Source organism: Leptodactylus fuscus, chromosome 7 (genome assembly GCF_031893055.1).
Source record: "Leptodactylus fuscus isolate aLepFus1 chromosome 7, aLepFus1.hap2, whole genome shotgun sequence".
Taxonomy (NCBI): Eukaryota; Metazoa; Chordata; class Amphibia; order Anura; family Leptodactylidae; genus Leptodactylus; species Leptodactylus fuscus.
In genome coordinates this window covers 128,509,385-128,530,895 of record NC_134271.1, presented here as the reverse complement: position 1 = coordinate 128,530,895, position 21,511 = coordinate 128,509,385, and the positions used below count along the sequence as shown (strand labels likewise).

At 44.9% G+C, this 21,511-nt stretch overlaps 2 protein-coding genes across 9 annotated transcripts in view; one reads left to right on the top strand and one right to left on the bottom strand.

Moving 5' to 3' along the window:
* PACS2 (phosphofurin acidic cluster sorting protein 2) overlaps positions 1 to 17,489 on the bottom strand; it is a 74,825-nt gene extending 57,336 nt beyond the window's left edge. For 4 of the 8 annotated variants that reach the window (XR_012717263.1, XM_075283039.1, XM_075283042.1 and 1 more), the window contains exon 1: positions 17,005 to 17,488. Coding sequence is in view for 7 of the 8 variants with exons in the window: in XM_075283039.1 (XP_075139140.1) it covers positions 17,005 to 17,114 (110 nt within the window). In the remaining variant the exon portion in view is untranslated. Of the gene's footprint in view, positions 1 to 17,004 lie in introns of all 8 variants that reach the window. The other 4 variants (XM_075283040.1, XM_075283041.1, XM_075283046.1 and 1 more) reach the window with 2 other exon arrangements.
* Positions 1 to 21,511, top strand: part of MTA1 (metastasis associated 1) — a 229,858-nt gene that overhangs the window by 152,089 nt on the left and 56,258 nt on the right. The gene's annotated exons all lie outside the window — the stretch shown is intronic.

The following is a 21,511-nucleotide window of genomic DNA, read 5'->3' as shown; positions in this document are numbered from 1 at the left end:
GGGGGGGGATAGGTCATCACAAAACAGCTCTGGTGGAATCCAATGCATACACAGTGAACAAACGAAAGTCGGGCAGCCGACTGCGCATGCCTGCCGGCCACAAGAACATATCTACTTATAATACTATGTAAGCGGCCATTTTCTTGTGGCCAGTGGGCATGCACAGTCAGCTTTGCCTAGGCCTAGAAGTTTGAAGCCAGCGCCGGAAGAAGACGCGCAGAAAGGCCATTCCTCAAGAAGATGGAGGCGGCGCTGCAGATTTCTATTACAGCATTGGGGACGCACCCAGTGCTGCGAGAGAACTCATTTGCATACCGACGAAAACCAGGATTTATACCGAACAGTGGCGCGGAGAAGACATCTAAAAGTAGGAGAAGAATAACCTTTCTTAAGGCTATTCCTATGTGCTACCCAGAAAAAAATTGCATTTTAATGATAGGATCCCTTTAAGAGTTATTTCTGTCAAACTTAGATCAACCAAATGCCTCATGTGCATGTAAAGGTTGGGGGAAAAAAGGGTCGAGCAGGTTAGATTTCAGCATGTGCAATCTTTTGCATCCTCCATAGGTATCCGGCAGCAGCTTCTTCTCCTCATGCACAGTCCCATCTGTTCCCTGCACAGCTGGGTGGTCTGAGGCATACCGTGATGGGAGGGGGTGCACTTCTAGATCAGAGCCAATTTTTCTTCAATCTCTGGTGAGGCCCCGAAGGTCCCTCAGATCCTAAAGTCATGACATCCATATGTTCATTCGTATTCAGCCTGGTCCACATTGTCATATTAATATTTTAGACACGCGTACACCATCTTAACTAGGGATTCGGATTATGTTCTAATCCTCTTTGTTTTGTATGCATATCAAAAAGGAAAAGAAACAAACCAAAACAGGCAATATGCCTTGTATCCGCAGACCCTGCTATCAGTCAGGAAGGAAGAAGACGCTGTCCACCAACATCTTCACAGAGGGACAGTTTTTTCTGAAAATCTCTTTGTAACGCATTTCAGACTCTGAAGAAGCCTGATGTAAGGAAGGAAAGGAATAAGGAACTGGAAGGAAACTGAAAGGAAGGGAACTGGAGAGGAATTCCACTAAGGAATTGAAACACTACACTTTTTTTTGAGACACATCGTGTGTACGTCAGTGTATTCTTCTGGGGCAACAGGATCATAATCCGCTCAATCCCTGACAACATATGACAACCATAGAGCCATACCCATCTCGATTTGGCCAATTATTTTATTACCCATTATTACCCAGTCTAGTGATACTGCCCAAAGGGAGAACCCACATATAGATCTTTGCCCAGATTTACTTATAGTAAGTTAGTATAGACATCTTAGACAGGCGGTCTGGAAATTTTCCAGACTTATCAGTGTCCGAAGCATCCGGTGTATCTTTAGACTGTCTAGTCTATGTTTATACCACCTTTTAGTTGCCTTAATGTGAGCCAGAATTTTACACCACAATTTTGGCATACCTATCACGTGAAAACATTTCAGCCCAAACTAGATGTGCCACATAACGTCACCTTCATGCCAGTGCCCAGAAGCATTCATAATAGGAAATCTGGGATTCAAGGATCTAGATGGCATATCTCATGGTTGGCAGAGCTCCTAAATGTCCACACTGGAGGGTTGTGCTTAGGTTAAAGGGATCCTGTAATTGGATGCCCTTTTTTTTCTGACTAACACGTAGGAATAGCCTTAAAAAAGGTTATTCTTCTCCTACCTTTAGATGTCTTCTTCGCGCCGCCGTTCCGTAGATAACCCAGTTTTCTTCGGTATGCAAATGAGTTCTCTTGCAGCACAGGAGGCGGTCCCCAGTGCTCAAACAGCACTGGGGGCGTCCCCAATGCTGCGAGAGAACTCTCCAGCGACGCCTCCATCTTCTTCTGGAACGGCCTCTCCCTGTGTCTTCTTCCGTCCTGGGTTTCAATCTTCTAGGCCTCAGGCAGAACCGACTGTGTATGCCCGGCCCACAAGAAAATGGCCGCTTACACCAGCGTACTGTGTGAGCGGCCATTTTCCTGTGGCCCGGGCATGCGCAGTTGGCTCTGTCCAAGGCCTAGAAGATTGAAACCCAGTACGGAGAAAGACACAGGGAGAGGCCATTCCAGAAGAAGATGGATGCATCGCTGGAGATTTCTTTTGCAGCACTGGGGACACCCCCAGTGCTGCGAGAGAACTAATTTGCATACCGAAGAAAACCAGGATTTGTACCGAACGGCAGCACGGAGAAGACATCTAAAGGTAGGAGAAGAATAACCTTTCTTAAGGCTATTACTACGTGTTAGTCAGAAAAAAAAGGGTATCCAATGATAGGATCCCTTGGTCACGCATTATTTTATTATCTCTGAAGTATACTAATAGGATACACAAAATTACATACAGATTTCCATTTTAGGAAAGTCAAGAAATAAGGCGGTGGAATCCTCCACATTTAGAGGAATTCCTAGTTCTGACAGTTCGCAGGAACACACAATATGTCTCTTTTAGTGGACAAATCCTACTTTTCTGAGAAGCATGGGAAGCGCATTCATTGGAGGTAGCAGGGTCGAGCCTTAATTCCTTTGTTCCATGTGCTGGAATGTACTTGCCTAAGCTGCATTCCAGAATATCAAGTCGCATTCCCAAGTGCGTGAGTGTGCGGAGGAGGCTGCATAAACTTTATATAGTATCTCAAATCCTGCAACGTACAGGCTCACGCCATTCAATTTAGGACATTCTAGGTGCATTGGATCCGCCAGTCAACGAAAGGGTCAGGTTATGGACAGTGGTTTAGGAAATACGATAATGGAACCATGGTAGACTGTGTAAGGCCTTACTAACCTAATCCAAGATAGTTGGGTCAGCTTCCCAATTGCTTAAGGTCCCCCAAACAAAAAAGTAGAGCAAATTGGCCATTTTTATGGGAAAAGGTCATTGGTGTTGGAGGGTCTCCCAACACCAATGAAAGGAAATTAGAAGTATCTGGCAGTGGCGAAGGACTGTATTCCATCCTGGAAATAGACTACATGTGTCCCATGTTTCCCGGACTAACCATGTCCGTTACGATGCAGTGAGCCCGATTTCTACTGTACTAAGCTGAAACTTTAGAAGAGGTCCCAATCTTTCCGGGACATTGTTTTTTCCATTTATGTTCCGCTCTTTTGTTTGGCTTGCATACACTGAAGCAAAGTCCTGGCGTGTGAAAGATCCAGAAACTTCTCCCTGGGGCATTTCCAGCTTTAATACAGTGTACATGTCACTGAACTGTTTAACACGGAGAGGTGTGAGAAGCGACTCTATTTCTGCTTCAGAGTCTATTAAAAAAATGTAATTACAGTCAGGAGTCGCTTATCGAGGATCTGATAACCATCGAGAAACCCAATCTGCCGCATCAAGCATCAGCTATAATCTTACAGAGGATCGACCGGCCTTGAAAGTCGTCTAGGTATCTGTTTATGAGGATGAGGAGCACAGAAAAAGCAAAAACCTAATGGGAAAAAAACCCAAAAAAACACCACACACACACAACAGGACCAAAAACAATGGATTAAAGAAGTGGCAAAAAGATTTAGATTGGGTTAAAAAGTATCAAACAGCCTATACACCTCTCCCTGATTTCTACGGCCTAGTTCACACGGGCACGGAATAGCGTATTTTGAGAAGCTGCGAAATCGGGACCAAAATACGCCTGCTGTGACTGTCAGTCACGGCTTCCCGCTCTGGAGTAGGCCCAAAACGAATGGGCCTAGTCCGGAGGGTGCTGCCGCTGCTCAATAAGCCGCAGAATCCGCCTGAAGAAAGGTCAGCTCGCTTCTTTTTTCCGTGAGCGGCAACATACCACTCACGAAGTAAAGGAAGGTAGCGGTCTACATAGACCTCTATTGTGAGGGGGTGGATTCTGAGGTGGATTCCGCGCCATAATCCACCCCCTCTGTGCCCATGTGAACTAACCCTGAAAAAAATGCCTGGCGTTTTGAGGCCTTTTTTGTAATAAAACGCTAGCAGTTTCTGCCATTGCAGTTTCTGCCATTGCAGTTTTTGCCATTGACTTGAATTGATTTCCTGAGGCAGCGGGAAAAAAAAAAAAAAACGCTAGCGGCCTACAAAGACTTCTATTGTAAGGGGGTGGATTTTGAGACTGATTCCGCGTCAAAATCCGCCCCCTCTTGCCCTGTGTGAACGAGCCCTTAAAGGTGGGTCACCTCTGTGGCCAGCGTCAGAACTATGAAGCAGGGCCAGAAGTGACTGAAAAAAAGAAGTGAGGTTTCAGTAAAGTTAGTTTTGGTTCTTTTTATTTTGGGACAACACCTTTAGCTGAACCTATTGCCAACATATTCATTTAGATCACGATGTTCTGCATCCAAGCACAATGGGGCAGATTTTATGAAGAATGGTGTTAAATTTCAAAGTTTTATGCCTAATAAACCAAAAATGCATGATAAATCAGCCCCAACCTATTTGATGTACGCATGATTACTTCATATGGTATCACAATTCTGATTGGCGACAACACCTTAACGTATCATTCCCATTGGGAGGAATCTAGTTGTACATTGGAAAGCCTGTTCCTATAAAATACTGTGACGTAATAAGAAGACGTCTCACGCATCCTATGTGCGTTTTCTTGTCCGGTTGGTTGGCATTTACTTCTCTTTGTCCCCCCCCCCCATAAGGCAACGTTCACAGATAATAAGGCGAGATCCCGGTTTGGGATCATGACATTCTAGTACAACCAGAGAGTCAGATTTTAGGGGAAACATGTACTTACTCATGTATAGGTAACTTTCATAATGTGCTGAGCCCATCTAGACTTCAGGTGCTATATGGTGCACCCATACAAAAATGTATTACCCAATATGTAATATGGCACCTGATGGAGCACATAATCTTTCTACAACTATCATGTGGAATTCAATGGGGGTGGGGGGGACTTTTGTATGTGATTGGAGGCTTACAAAGACAAAGGAACGATATGGTATATGATATACAGAGACTCCGAAGACCCTTTATGGCTTCTTACACAGACATTAAGTCACCTCCGGTTTGACCACAACGTATAAGGTATGCTACAGACTATAGGTAAACAGTTGATACCATAAAGTAATGTGTGAATAGGGTGTAATGCAATGCAAGGGTTAAGCTAATTAAAAGCATAATAAGCCATAAGATCAGCAAGAGGCTATTTAAATTAGTGAAAGCTTCTTTGCACTTTCACTCATCTATAATTCACAAGTTTAGTAGGGAAGCACGACGCCCGCCCCTAAGTTTCAATTATTAATAAGCGATTTTTTTTTTGGTCAAATTAGAACATTTAGGTTGATGGTTTCAATATATGTCAAGCCGACAGATGAGGCAAATATGTACGTGTAGTAATGGGCCGACGTGACCACACTGGAGTCTTTAATGGCCACAAGAATTGTTCACATTAATAGCCACGCAGCTGAGGAACAGGTCTGGCGTATAGGAACTTCGTTTTTATGCCGCTTTACTGACTCCCGACGCAGCCAACGAATGCGAAATGATGTGAAATTCACTTTGTTATTCTCAAGCATTTGTCAGCGGAGAGAAAGAAACTGCAGGTTGGTTGGCTTACAGACATTTGCCTACAGAACAAATGCAAATTTGGGATGGTAGGTTAAACTGGTATGCCATCATTATGTAAAAAAAATAAACAAAAAAAACAAACTTAAAACATTTTAGTTTTCACAATGGCTATTAGAGCAGTCCTAATAGCCCAACATGTCCCATTTACTGAAATTTGTATGTCAGCTGTACTGTATAGATTGAGACAGCCTGAGCAGAGTCACCACAGCTGAAACCCCACTTATCAGCTGCCTTCACAGTCCAATCACATTAATGTGACCACCTGTATAATCCAGAATAACCACCTTTGGCAGGGTGAACCGCTGCGAGACGTGCAGGAAGAGAGGGGATGTTGTGATGATCACTGGGATGTTGAGCCATGCCGACTCCAGTGCCGTGGCCACCTGTGCTAGGTTATGTGGTTCAACATTCATGGTGCGAACAACCCGATCAAGGTGGTCCCACAGATTCTCGATTGGGTTCAAGTCCGGGGAATTTGCTGGCCAAGGGAGTACGGTAAACTCATCCTGGTGCTCCTCGAACCACACACGTACACGGCGAGCTTTATAACACGTCACATTGTCCTGCTGGTAGATGCCATCATCATGAGGAAAAACATTTCGCATGTAGGGGTGAACATGGTCCGCAAGGATAGATGCATACTTGTGTTGATCCATGATGAGTGCACCCAGATGGCTGATGACACGCGCCTTCTGCCATTAGTTATTTAACGTTGACGTCAAAAGTAGGCGCTGGTCACATTAATAGGACTGGTCTGTGTATATAGTGTACCAAGCTAGAAGCAGAAGGCTCTGTATACTGTTTAGTAGCAGGGTCAGGTTATTTCAGCTCAGCCCAATTCATTTGGATGGGAGCAGAGCTGCAGTACTCTGCGCAGGCACTACACAGTGCAGCCTTCAGATGGTGGTGGATCATCTCCAGATGATCAGTGGGTGGTACTGGGTGTTGGACCCCCACTGACCTGATACTGACGACTGATTCTAAAGGATAGATCATCAATATCAAATTCTGAAAAAACACCTATAATATTTTAGTCTTCTCAGCCTCTCCTATGTCAGTCTTGTGGCCTACCTGCCACTCAGAGCCAGTCAAATGAACGGGGGTCGAGCTCCAAAACCAGCCACAGCTGCCACATAACATATCTATGGCGTTGTGCCTGGTAAAAAACCAAAAAAAAACATAGAAGCTGCGGCAGTAGGGTCAGGGCAGCCCGATAATTGGATAACTGAAATAACAAATCCAGATACTGTATACACATCACTAAGCATAGGTGTATATAGGCGAGGAAAACCAGAATCAATGATTGGCGAATGCCTTGCTCACCCCAGCTTTCACGAAAAAGCCACATGAAGTAAAACGTTCTTCTGGGAAGTTTTGATATATTCAGTCAGATTCCTAGAAAGCTATAAATGGCAATTCATTAATATACGCCATGTCTCAATGTCATGACATTCTTTGAGTCGGATGCCGAAAGACACACAAAAGGGAAAAAGGTTGGCGAGGATCCAATCCGCAATGTAAAGAGAGAAATTAGTCACCAAAAAACGGGAAGAGAAAAGCGGACGGGTTCCCCGCGGCCATGACATGTACTTGGGCTCATCCTACATTGAATTACCATTTTTATTCTACCCAAGCAAGGTTTCTACATCACTATAACGGGAACTATTTGCATGTGAATAGTTCAAGCGAATATAAGAAACTTCTATCTTATCTTATCTATCTCCTGTTAGATCTTCTCCTTCCTTCTGAACTGCTCATCTTGGTCTCAGTGAACATGGAAAGCAGTTCACAGAAGTTTATGGAGAGGGAAGAGGAGGAGAAAAAGTAAGGCTGGTCTTACACGACCGTATCGAATGTACGGTCCGCAAGTTGCTGATCGGCAACATAGACATCGCAGACATCCATGTCCTGCCGCACTCGCCCATAGAGTTCTACGGGCTAGTCCGTGAAGGGCCGCAATTCACGGCCATTACGGACATGTTGTATAAATTGTGGACCACAATTGCAGCCCGGCCACACCACGGATAAAATATCCAGTGGTGTAAAAGGCCGCACTGAATATAATGTATCCACAATTGAAAACCCTCAATTACAGACCATTTGCCGTGTAAGACCAGCCTAAGGGTGAATTCACACTGAGTAAACGCTAGCTTATTCTGAACGTAAAACACGTTCAGAATAAGCGGCGTCTAAAGCAGCTCCATTCATTTCTATGGGAGCGGGGATACGAGCGCTCCCCATAGAAATGAATGGGCTGCTTCTTTCACTCCGTGCAGTCCCATTGAAGTGAATGGGGAGTGCCGGCGTGTACGGCTCAGCATGAGCAGAGCTTGCCGTATACGCCGGCACTCCCCATTCACTTCAATGGGACTGCACGGAGTGAAAGAAGCAGCCCATTCATTTCTATGGGGAGCGCTCGTATCCCCGCTCCCATAGAAATGAATGGAGCTGCTTTAGACGCCACTTATTCTGAACGTGTTTTACGTTCAGAATAAGCTAGCGTTTACTCAGTGTGAATGCACCCTAAGGCTGGTCTTACACGACCGTAGTGGTTTTTGCGGTCCGCAATTTGCGGATCCGCAACACAAATTTCACTTTAAAAATTAATTCCGCAGACATCCGCAAAGTGCATCCGCAACGTTCCGTGTGTATCAGTATTATGCGGATCCGCAAAAAACAAAACACACCACAAAACACACATGTTGATATCCGCAATTGCGGATATACACTGATGTATGTTCAGTGTATATCCGCAAAAATGCACGCGCCCATAGACTTCTATTGGACCTTCCGTGCCATGCCGTAAAAGCACGGCCATTACGGACATGCGGTATACTGTCTGGACCACGGTTGCGGCACGCCACACACTGACAAAATCTAAGATCGTGTAAGAGTCTTCATAGAAAATTATGGGACCGTAAATGGTCCACAATTTTGAACCCGCAATTGCGGACCATTTGCGGTGCAAAACTACGGTCGTGTAAGACCAGCCTTAGGAGTACGTGAGAGGCAAAATAAGAAGTGCTGGAATAGATAACCTGGGCATTAGTTACATCTATACTGTTCATCCTGATGAAACTTGCTCAAAAAGTACTAAGAAGCTGCTATAAGGGCACATTCACACAGGAGCTTGAAAATCCGGGTGCTGGAAATCCTAACAGGTCAATAGCGATGTCATTAATCTACATATACAAACATTACGGTGATACGTGAATAATAGTCATGGAAACCTCTAGTGTGGTAACATCTAAATAAAGCGTGAAAACTCAGAATCCAGCATGGCGGACACAGGTGCACGTCTTGTCACAGTACAATGTATCACAGCCTGCACCTGTGCGATCATGAGATTATCCAAAAAATATATAATGGACATAAACTAGAAAAAAAATTTAAATATGTATACGGACACATATAATCCTATAAAATATACGTATGTAGATTTATTAGATTATTAGGCATTTATTATGTATCTAAGAACCCTATTCACATGGTGCGGTTGTGTTGAATCACTTTTCGGTGATATTCTGCGGTTTCACTCATTAACCAAGCCATCTCTCTAAATGAGTCGCGCCACAGTGAGTAGCGGACAAATCGCATACATTTTTGGGTCACATGACCATCCTTACAGGAAAGAGAATGGCAGGCCCGTAAAGCAGCCATCTGTGTAATTACAAAACCACCGAGATGCGTCTTCTAGGTCTGAGCCCGGGCACAACAATTAATCACATGAATTGGACTAATTTGCCGTTACAAAGAAGCACATTTTTGATTTCCATCCGAACCGTGAAATCTATGTTGGACTCGCCCTGGATATATAAAATTTTTAATTTTTTTCCAATAAGCTCTAAAGAGTAGTAATATTTTTATTTTATTTTTTTTTTTTTGGGGGGGAGGGGTTAGCTGCACTTATCCATATTGAGGCAATACCAATGTTTCGGTAGAGGCCGGTCACATTTATCTGAATAGATGCAGTAGATGGCGGGGAGGTAGAACAGGTTAGAAAACAAGATGCCAACCAGCATGACTGGCACAAGGACATCCCTACAGGATTATGTCAGGAAGCTGCCCACCTCCTTACCAAATTATTCAGGAGGGCGCAACTCATGGGACACTTTGAATGTGTAAAGAAACGATGACTTCTCATTCTATACAGAGGATTGTCACCTGCCATCTAGAAAGTCTAAGGGTATGCCAGGCTGGTCCTTCCAGGACTCATCAGATTAGCAGCCTCGTTCCTCCTGATTCCACCTGCTGACTAAAGGTTCGTCCCTCCTGGGTGTTCTTACGCGCCAGACTACGATCCTGCTTTGTCTCTTGGATATGACACTTGGTACTGACCAAGCTCCAGGGCTCAACTGCAAAAATCTGTAATGGGGTCCCTACCTGCCTTGTACCATTTAGAATAATGGTATATTTATGTGGCAGGGTTCAGGATCGGGTAGTGACTGATACCTCTGAACAGCTTATAATGCTACTCCTGCTCATTCCTAGACTATACTCTGGTCTCATCCATTGGCTTGCTGAATCCATCCTCTTGGCTTCCTTATCCGATCATGCCCCAACCCCTCGACACGACCACCAACCATGACTATACTGGGGACTGCCAAATGCTAGCACTTCTGCCACAGTTCAACCCTCCTTGTAAAAGATCTGTTAAAGACTACATCTACCCTGCACCAAATTGCAGCTTTGAGAGTCCCCATTCCAATAAGTGACCAGAACACGTGACAGACACCCCTCCTATATCCCATCGGTAAGACAAGCCGCTGGAACACCGCAAAGTTTTACAAAACCTGTGCCAAGTAATCCACTTTTGGGTCTGGAATTAAAATACAAGGCACATACGCCTAAAATACTCTCCAAATAGCCCTCAGAGCTGTGAACTTACAGAACATGACCCCACTGGTACTGCGTACATAGGTTTAGGAAAGCGAAGGGGAATGTTGATCTTGGGATCTGTTTGCTGTTCAAGGGTGTTTTTTTATTTGTTTTTTTGGGTTTTTTTAACCTTCCTGGTGTTTGTCGGTATGAAAGCTTGACCTCCATAGGTATATATTTATTTAGCTTTGTTTTTTTAACTCACTATATAAACTGCAAATATACACTCCCTCTAAGTAATTGGCAATTTCGACACAAGCAGCCATCTAGCTAGTGTGTATCCAACCAGCGATGGCAGATTTCTAAGGAAAGGTAAGTATTGCAGATGTTGTTCCTGGCAGGATTCGATCCAAGGCCTCCAGCGCTGCAAGGCTGCAGTGCTAACCACTGAGCCACCGTGTTTATTATTCTTATGACCTCTTGGTGGGGGTTGGACTCCCGAGCCTGCACTGATCAGCTATTCCAGCTGCCTCCGGACATGAGTGACAGCAGCTCCTTTCCCATTCCAGTCACAGAGATGCAGCACCCTGGCACCACAGCTATAGACTGGCTGAGGCTGCAGCTCTGGACCTATTACAATAGGAGCTGCTTTAGGTCCTGTCCACAGCAGAAGTTTCTGGCGTCCAGAAGCAGCCGCATAAGCTTAGCCAGCGGGGGTTCTGGGTGTCTGAATCCCACCGATCGGATACAAAAAAAAAATAAAAGATGTTTGGGGCCGAACATAACATTTTAAGAATAACTTCTGATGACAGCAAACTGAAAAAAACTTTTGGTTTTTGCAGCTCCTATGCCAGGGCTCAGCAACCGTCGTCTCTCCAGCTGCTGTGAAACTACAACTCCCAGCATGCTCCATTCACTTCTATGGGAGTTCCAAGAACAGCAGAGCCAGTAAGCATGCTGGGAGTTGTAGTTTTACACCAGCTGGAGTGCCGACGCTTGCCTACCCCTGTCCTAAGCGGTCCTGTGTGTTTCTATGGTAAAAGACTACAAAAACCTTACACTGTTATGCAGACATAAGCATTAAAGTTATTTTTTCAATTAAAGGGGTATTCCCATTTCATAAAGGGGGGGTCCGACCAATATTGACCGTGAGAACAAAGAGGCGCTGTGTCAGCAGCGTGGTCTCTCTCCCGGCCTCCTGCCTGTGCAGTGACCCTCAGTCAGTGAATGGGGCCTGCTCTGCAGGTAAGCACTAAAGGGGCATAATCTGCCGAATCGGGCAGGGTCGCCATCACTCAGATATCCTCGGGTTATGCCCTCACCATTTTATTTGCAAGGTAAATTCATTTTTTAGATTACAGCAGAAAGGAAAATAAAAGAAGTGACAGAGTCAATAGAACAGATAGCACGTATAGCGAGTAACCTGTATTCAGAAAACAGCAAACAAATCAGACTGATAACCCGATGACCTAACGTGTGAACGCCGCCGTGTATGACCACAATGTCCGCCGCCTCTTCTGTGACTACAGCGCCTGTCACTGAACAGCTGACAGGACGGATCTCGGCTTCAGTGGAGTCTGTCATCTCTACCTGTAGAAACTCTAGTCAACGCTTTCCACAGTGCTGATCTGTCACCGCCAAAAACTCAACTTGTCAGATACCTTTATTTTCATGGCCCAGCCTGCAGCGACGTTGCGAGGATTAAGTCAGATGCAAACCAGTGAGGAACCAGCCCAATATGTGCTCAGACTGGAACATCTGTGCAAAGGCGACACCACTTCCAGAGGCAGATGACAATAGACATTGTAGGACGTGATTTCTGTCACTATTACTGATGTATCCGTGTGTCCTCCTCTATCCCATAATCCTCTCGTCAGGGTATTTATACCTGAGCTCACACAGATCACAGCTGGGCGTCTGGCTTATGTACAATCATTGATAATCCCCTTGATATTCACATGAGGCAGGTTTGCTGCACCCCCTCCCCTCCCCTCCTCTCAGACTAACCTCTGGGGAGCAGGACTCTCTTTTAGTGTCTCGGTGCCTGTAGTTTTGGGACCTGTAATGTCTCCAGCAGTGCTGTGCAACCTGCAGCCCTCCAGCTGTTGTGAGACCACAACTCCCATCATGTACCAATCACGGAATCTGCACTGTACGCTAGGTAGGCCTTATATACCTAAGTACTGACTATACACAGATAAGAGGTATATAGGTGGGGTTAGGATATCTTCAGGGCAGGTCATCAATATCTGATTGGTGGTGGTCCGCCACTCATGACCCCCCATGACAGAATGTTGCACCGAGTCCTGAGGCCTCTTCACTGAATACAAAGCACAGTGCTGGACTCCGTCTTTCAGCTCAGCCCCATTCTCTTGAATGGGACTGCTTGGTATATGTACAACGTGACTGGTGAAAAGATATCATTGGCAGCTGACCTGTGGGGTATTGGGTATCAGATCCCCAATATAAGACATTGGTGACAGTTCATCTAGCGTCGGTGTCCAACAGCTAGTGTCCGATGCCAATGCCCACACAAAATCTTGCGCGGACATTAGCTGTGTCCGTTACATTTTGCATTGATTTAAATGGGACATCATGCAGTGTCCTTTACTGTCCGTGTCTGTTCTAATAGCAAATCCCTTTAAAAACAGTTCAGTAATTGCGACACTCCAAACTATGCGACACGTGTGCCAAGTCTTAGGTTCACATTAGTCAGTCTCAATAAGTCGAAAATAAAATTAAAACAAGTTGTGTACGCTGCACTATTTTCTCCAGCAAAAAACATAAGAGCCACCATAACAGAAAACCCTATTGTATGGCCCTATTATAGGCACCGCTGTCCACATCCACCACAGACAGCAGTGGCCAATTGTGAAAGCCATCTGTGGCAACATGGACTATAGCCTGAGATTAATGTGCTGTCCATCATGGAGGATGATGCACTATTGTGTACTCCATTTTTGATAGAGGCAGATGTGAACACAGCCCAACAATCTGTATACATAAAGCAGCCTAAGGTTCGGCTCACATCTGCGTTCAGGCCATTCCGTTCCCCTACCCGCATGAAACCTGTGGAGAGAAAAGTCCTGCAAGCAGCGCTCTTCTCTCATCATTTTTCATGCAGAAACAGAGTGGAAACCACATGGACCCCATTATAGTCTATGGGGTCTACGGGTTTACTTAGTTAAAGGGATCCTATCATTGGATACCCTTTTTTTCTGACTAACACGTAGGAATAGCATTAAGAAAGGCTATTCTTCTATCTTTACATGTTTTTTCCACGTCGCCATTCGGTAGAAATCCGGGTTTTTGTCGGTATGCAAATGAGTTCTCTCGCAGCACTGGGGGCGTCCCTAATGCTGTGAGAGAACTCTCCAGCGCCGCCTCCATCTTCTTCTGGAACACCCTCTCCCTGTGTCTTCTTCCGGCGCTAGTTTAAATCTTCTGGGCCTCAGGCAGAGCCGACTGTGCATGCCCGGACCACAAGAAAGTGGCCGCATACACAGTAAGCTGGTGTAAGCGGCCGTTTTCTTGTAGTCGCTTACATAGTAAGCTGGTTTAAGCAGCCATTTTCTTGTGGCCACGGGCATGTGCAGTCAGCTCTGCCCGAGAGCTACGGTAGAAGATTGAAACCCAAGACAGAAGACGATGCAGGGAGAGGGCGTTCCAGAAGAAGATGGAGGCGGGGCTGGAGAGTTCTCTCGCAGCATTGGGGACGCCTCCAGTGCTGCAAGAGAACTCATTTGCATACCAAAGAAAACCCGGATTTCAGGCGAACGGCGGCGCAGAGAAGACATCTAAAGGTAGGAGAAGAATAGTCTTTCTTAAGGCTATTCCTACATGTTAGTTAGATAAAGGGTATCCAATGATAGGATCCCTTTAACCACTTTTTTATGCAGATAGGTTTCCATTTAGGAGGGTCCCCAAGCGTACATCCCAGAACACAGATGTGAACCTAGCCTCATATCACCTACACAGATAAAAACATGTTTAGTAAGAGGACACAAAGAAGTGAAGTCACACTGCTATAAATACTAGACTATTGTGTGTTCGGAGAGACAATGACTAACATTGTGATAATAGGAGATACTTTTGTATACACAAACAAACGTAAGAATACTCAACACTTCTAAAGGGTTGGGACATCTCTAAATACGTCTTGACACAGCAAGGAGACAGAGGACATTACTAGCCCTGGCCAGAGAACAGAGACCCCCCCTTCCCCCCAAATCTGCAGGAATGAAGGGGCTGTGGGGCTAGGCAGTGAGATCTGGCTTTAGAGCTGAGCTGATTTGCATTACAGTCCCGATGGATTTCTGTGAAGCTCACGGAAGCTAAAAGGGGCACGGCAGACACCAAAGCCTCTTAGATCTAGGGATCTTTGGAGGTTTGATCCCCACGGACAACACATCAGTTCATATTGAAAGTGCGAATGATAAAATAAAAAAAAAAAACCTGACACGTTTATCTCATTTACATTCCTTAGAAAACTTGTGACAAGCTTCCTCCATCATGAGACATTGTTTAGATCAGAAAGTTCTCAGCAGATCTGGGTTCTACAGGGAACATTGGAAGCAGAATGACACAATGGTTGACACCTTTCATATGACAAATCCCCCTCGGCTCAGTAACACGAGACGTCACCGACTACTACAGACAGATACATTATCCTTCACTGCCAAGCAGCAGTCACAATCCTTCATCTTTTCATTGGCTGCTTGTAAATAAGAACTTCACTGACATGATGGAGACTCATAAGAAATGGATGAAGGAAGAACAAGCAGAAAGAAAGCAGCGGGGCGGGAGAGGATTCATACTTCTGTTAACCTCTTCCTGACCAAAACCCCCCCACACAACAAAATTTCATCTTTTCAAAGCAAGGGGTGAAAATGTTTATATATATATATATATATATATATATATATATAGATAGATAGATAGATAGATAGATAGATATATTACATATGCATTTTATTTTTATATTTTATGTCAGAAATTTGACTTTTACATAGTACCAAGAAGGAAGCTGTAGCTTTTAGGAATAAAAGGGGGTCCCCTGAGCCCGTTTGAGTGCAACAAAGGCATGCAAGTGACATCCTTCACTCCAGGGGTCAGCAACCTTCATCCCTCCAGCTGCTGTGAAACTACAACTCCCAGCATGCTCCATTCACTTCCATGGGAGTTCCAAGAACAGCAGGGCAAGTATGCATGCTGGGAGTTGTAGTTTTACAACAGCTGGAGAGCTGAAGGTTGACTATGGCTGCTCTACTCACTTCTACTGGACTCAGTAGTTAAAGGATTATCTTATCTCTTATCTTTAGGATGAAGCCCCACGTTGCGAAAATATGCGTCTGATTGTTGTGGCGATGACTGCTGGGACTACACTGATCATTAGAATGGGGGGTTTCTAAGTCCCCTATATGAATGGAGCAGTAGTGCACATACAAGGAGAGCCTGCCATCATAGTATATGGGACTGATGAAGAAAGCCAAACACTTACCTTGCCTCAGTCCCAAAGAGAAAGAATAAATCAAAGCAGTAATATTGGACTGACACGGAGACACATTGCAGCCGGGTTTTTTGTGTTTGTTTTTGAGCCAAAGCCAAGAGTGGATTTGGAAGAAGTATAAGTTTCATTGCTTTTGAAGATACTCTTGGCTTTGGTAAAAAAAGAAAAAAAAACTCATCAAAATCTGCAACATAAAACACGTCTGAAGAGGTTATCCCACACTAAACTTATATCCTATAGACAGGAATTAAGGTCTAGTCATTGGGACACACAATAATCAGAAGAACAGAAAAGTCCCCAAATTCCCTATGTGAATGGAGTAGTAATGTACAAGTAGGGAGCCCCTGCCATCACAGTCTATGGGACTGATGCACACAGTTAAACATTGCACTTGACAATCTGCGCCTTCCATAGGGATAAAATAAAGCAGCAGCAGCAGGATCAGACTGACAAGGCGACAGCACAAGCGTTTCTCCATAAATAAAACATATCACCCAGGAGATAAGTGATCACAAGAATGGGGATCCCCGAGTCCTCTGTGTGAACGAAGCCGTAGTTCACATGCAAGGAGTCTCTGTCATCCTAGTCTATGGGACTGACAAAGAAAGCCAAAGCCCTAAATAGTTAGCATCGGCCCCACCGAGATAGAATGGAGCAGCAGATCCATCAATGAGTAAGGGTCAGTAACTTTTAGCACGCTGGCTGCTGGGCCACTACAACTCCCAGCATGCACATTTACTTGGCTGTTCTTGTAAACCCCAAAGAATGCAAGGAGGATGCTGGGAGATGTAGTTCTAACCCCAGATTATGGAGGGTGGAAGAATAGGGGTAAATACAAGACATGTATACCCCAGATCCCCAATACTGCTGCTCTAACCATGTCAGTATTAGGGTTTGCTCACATCCTGATGGGATCCCTACCTAGATCCCTATAGATCCATCCAAAGAACATGTAAACAAACACGAGAGGAAACCCAACTCCAGATCACTATGTAACCCAGAAGAGTTCAGAGGAGGAGAAAGTAGATGTGCACAATCCTCCATGATGAGGACTACTACCCCCAGCCTGACAACATCCCCATCATACCTGGGAATACAGCTGGGGCTGGAGCCATCAATCTCCCAAGTAGCAAACAAGTTCATAGGCACCGGCCTGTTCAGTGCTCCCGGGAAGCTCAGCCTTCCCTTGTCCGCCATGGTGACCGTCGTCTCCTCCGGTACAGCACTAGGATGTCGCCTGCCTCAGGGCGGAGGACACAAGCAGGCTCCCTCCGGTCACATCTCTCTCCCTCTCTCCCCAGCCTCCACTCCTTGCCCTCCTCAGGCTCGTCCCCGCCGCTCCGTGCCCGCGCCTGCGCCGATACGCTTCTCCCAGTCTTCCAGAAAATCCTTTTTTTTTATTTTGAATAATAAATGCTTTATCAACAACACGGCTCTATAAACAATGTAGTAAAAGGGACGCTAGGCCGCCCCCATCACAACCCCAATGCGCGCTCCCGGCCCAGCCTCTGGTTGGCTGGTTGTTGCTTCAGCATTCATTTGTTTCACGGCTATTATTATCCGAGGCTACCAAATCCGCCCGGTCGGAAGTGACGTCAGGAGGGGGGGAGAGAGAAAGTAGCGGCGGTGTGGGGCGCTGAGCCATGGATGATTTATGACAGGCACGTGAAAGCCTGGACACAAGAATGGAGGCTGCAGCCATTGGACTGCATGTAGAAAGAAACAGAAAGAGTTACCCTTAGTAACCAATCACGTTTCAGGTTACATCTTCTAACGCGGGTAGACCAAATAAAAACTGGAATCTGATTGGTGTCTATGGGCAGCTACTCCAGTTTTTTTTTTTTTTTTTCATTCAAAACCTTTATTTATATATTATTATTATTATTTATTTATTTATTTATATAGCACCATTAATTCCATGGTGCTTTACATTTGGGGGTTAAAGACATAAACAAATAAAATGAGGAGGGTCCCACAAAAAGTTGTGATCTCCAGGCAACAATGCGATTGCAACACTTTTTGCCACATTTTAGGACATAGTTGATAAATCTGGTGTACAGACAAGTAAACAGGCTAACCGGTCCTGATTTTCAGAAGTGAAGTGACCCTAGGGGACATTAGCGTCGCCTCTTCATTGCTTGGGCCCATCAGAGGACAAAAAAAAAGCGGTCACACACTGTCTGACAGGCGCCATTGACTACAATGGGGTCCGTCATTTTAAAACTGAAACCGGTGGAGACTGATTTTAAGATAAAATAATCCTTTAATAGTCCCGCCATGGGGAAATTCAGTGTGTTACAGCAGCATGGATAATAACAGTAATATATTACAAGAAAGAACACATACAAGCTCATAGCAGATGGAGAAGATACTAGGAGTAGAGATGAGTGAGTAGTACTCGATTGAGTACTACGGTATTCAAAATACTCGATCGAGTACCACTCGCTATTCGAATGGAAAAATTCGATGCAGAACCAGCATTGATTGGCCGAATGCTATACAGTCGGCCAATCAACGCTGGTTCTTCTCCTACCTTTAGAAGTCTTCTCCGTGCAGCGTCCCCGCGGCGTCTTCCGGCTCTAAATTCACTCTGCCAGGCATCCGGCCTGGGCAGAGCCGACTGCGCATGTCCGCTTGTAGTGTGGGCATGCGAAGTCGGCTCTGCCCAGGCCTGATGCCTGGCAGAGTGAATTCAGAGCCGGAAGATGCCGCGGGGACGCTGCACAGAGAATCCAGCCCAACCCTCACTTGTGGACTTGGTAAGTATAATTTGATCGAACGTTGCCTACCCCTGAAACGAGCATTTTCCCCCCATAGACTATAATAGGGTTCGATATTCGATTCGAGTAGTCGAATATTGAGGGGCTACTCGAAACGAATATCGAACCTCAGACATTTTACTGTTCGCTCATCTCTAACTAGGAGTCATATCAACTAAGAAGAAAAAGAAAGACTCAGGATCATTTAGTTCTCTGTGCGGAGTGATCTCCGCTTAGTCTGATGTTAATTATACAGCCCGATGGTGGTTGGGAGGAAGGATTTTCAATGCGACGGAGTCCAGATGTGAACATAGCCTTAGTGGTATAAAAATACAAATGTTTGTTATGCAAATTTTTATGCAAATAAGCGCAAGAATTTGCAAAACTCTGCTTTTTTTATGCTGGAATTCGGTAGTGCAGGGCTTGATAAATTCTACCCTATAATGTCCAAGTAGTTCAGTTTTCAAGTAGGGTTCAGATTTGCCAACATTTCAGGCGAGTTGGCAAGTATACATTATAAAAACAAAGTAGAAAAACCGCCATGCCGCCTGCAAGTGAGGTCTCAAGTGTCGGCTGAGCATTACTAGACCAAGTGTCCTGTAGAATCATCCCTGTTCAGCCCCCACTCCACTGAGTGACATGGTTGTTACTTTCTAGGTCATTCATAGTCTACTTTAAATTTCTCATTGCACAGTGCAGAAGAGAACTGGTGCATGCACAGGGGGGCAGATTTATTAAGACTAGCATATCATAGGCCAGTCTTAATAAAAGCCCTGATAGGCACAGGGAACAAGAGATTTAGGATGTCCCTGCGCCAGCTAGGATCATTACAACTCATGCCAATCTGCTCATGCTCACATTCACAAAAAATGGTGACCGATGGGGGGACGGGTTGTAGTGCATGTTAGGCACAAGAAAGGAGCATCCGCCAAAGGTGTGGCACAATATCATCCGTGTCCGTTTTTTGATGTAGAGGGATTGGTAATTCCACCCTATTGTGTATTCCTGGTGTGCGCCAGTCCAACTCTAACTACTCGGTCATCAAATTTTTCCTTATAATAACTTGCACAAGCAGTTGATACAGATTTCTAGAGGGCTGGCATGGCATGATCATGGCAGCTATAACAATTCCTATTGCATGGAGTGTGAACATAATATTTTTTTGCAAAATCTAATTCACACTTGAATACTTTGAAGAATAATCTCTGGGAATGCTTGTGAAAGTGTAAAAAAACAATATATTGTGCCATTTAGTCAATAGCAGCTTAAACAGAACAGCAGGCTTGTAGTACGGGTGCATGTTCACATAGCTTCTGCCAATAATCTCACAATTATATATTTTTTACATGCCATCATTGGCAGCTGTATGTTGGCAGGGTTTTGGTGGCATATGGCGACCACTACGTGAAAGAGGGACTATTACTCCCCACATCTCCTCTTATTGAGTGACAGCTACATGTATACAGACAGATACACACTACTGATCTAAACCCACAATATGCTGTACAAGAAAGCCTCTGAGATTGGGAATGTAGTAAAGGCATGGTATATTCCTAAAAGCATGGCATATGAAATCAGAGGCTTGCAGTGAGACTGCACAGAAGTCTGCGGTATCCTATTCCAATTTGGAAGTTTATGGAGCCAAAGTACAGCCATGTTCATAAAGCCATGGGTTTGATGATAAAATACCTGCTTACCATAAGAGCGATATAAATTCCTAAGCATCAAGCTCCCCCTAGTGGTCGTCACCTGAAAATTGTTCATTTTTTCTTACCATTCACATTCATTTTTACTGGTTCTCCCCCTAAACATTGATCTCTGCGGCATCACTCCAATTAATTCTTTACTGATAGCGAATAAAAGTACCGCCATTTAAGTCAAATGTGATTTTATACTTCCATGTAGAGCTTGCCTTTGTTTTGCAGTTTTCTGGATCAATGCCGACCTCTGTCCACCATGTTTGTATGCTAACACAACTTCTTGGCAGGAGACAGCATTGTTACTAGGAATAGTCAGCCAGGTTTGTGGTTATACAGACAATAATTCTCAGTACTGGATTGAGATGTTCATTGTTTGGTGCCTTGAGGGCCGTTCACACATTGGCAAGTGAAGAAGAATTTAAGGCAGTCTTCCACCTCAGATTTCTCCCCATTTAATAGCCATGTATATCCAGCTAATTAGCCGCAGAAACAATGGCGTTCAGCAATAGTCTCACATCACAGGTTCTGCGCTGGAATCCTCAACAAAATAAAGGAGCACCTCTATTCCCCACCCCCATCTGAAAAACATCTTCAAATTTCTCCATGGGAACATACCCTTGGACTTTTACCATCAAGTAGACCTCTTTTAGGCTGGGGCCCCACGAGACACAAATGGCGTGATTTGCCCACAGGGAAAAAGACGTAAGTGCGAATCCCACTTTGCAGTAAAGACTGCGATGCGGCACGACACAATTTCCAAAACCGGTGCGGTTTTGGAAATCGCAGCATGTCAAAGATATGCTGTATAAAGTGCTGCGGGAAGAACCACGATGCATTGCCACCACAGTTTTTCCCGCAGCACTTTCTGCTAACAACACTTATACCCTTTACGTAAGATAGAGAATGAGTGTCTGCCTTTTTAAAGAGAAACCTGTCAGGTCAATTTGGGACCCTAAACCACCCACTGGTTCTTATAGACTGGAGGGTTTAGGGTATCTTCACACGGAGGAAAAGGTCGCGCTGTGTGAAAATTCTGCGGGGCTCGCCGCGACTGAATGTCGATATAGCATCCGGATCCCGCTCCTGTGTAGGCCCAAATGAATGGGTCTACACTGGATCATATCTCACGCCGCAG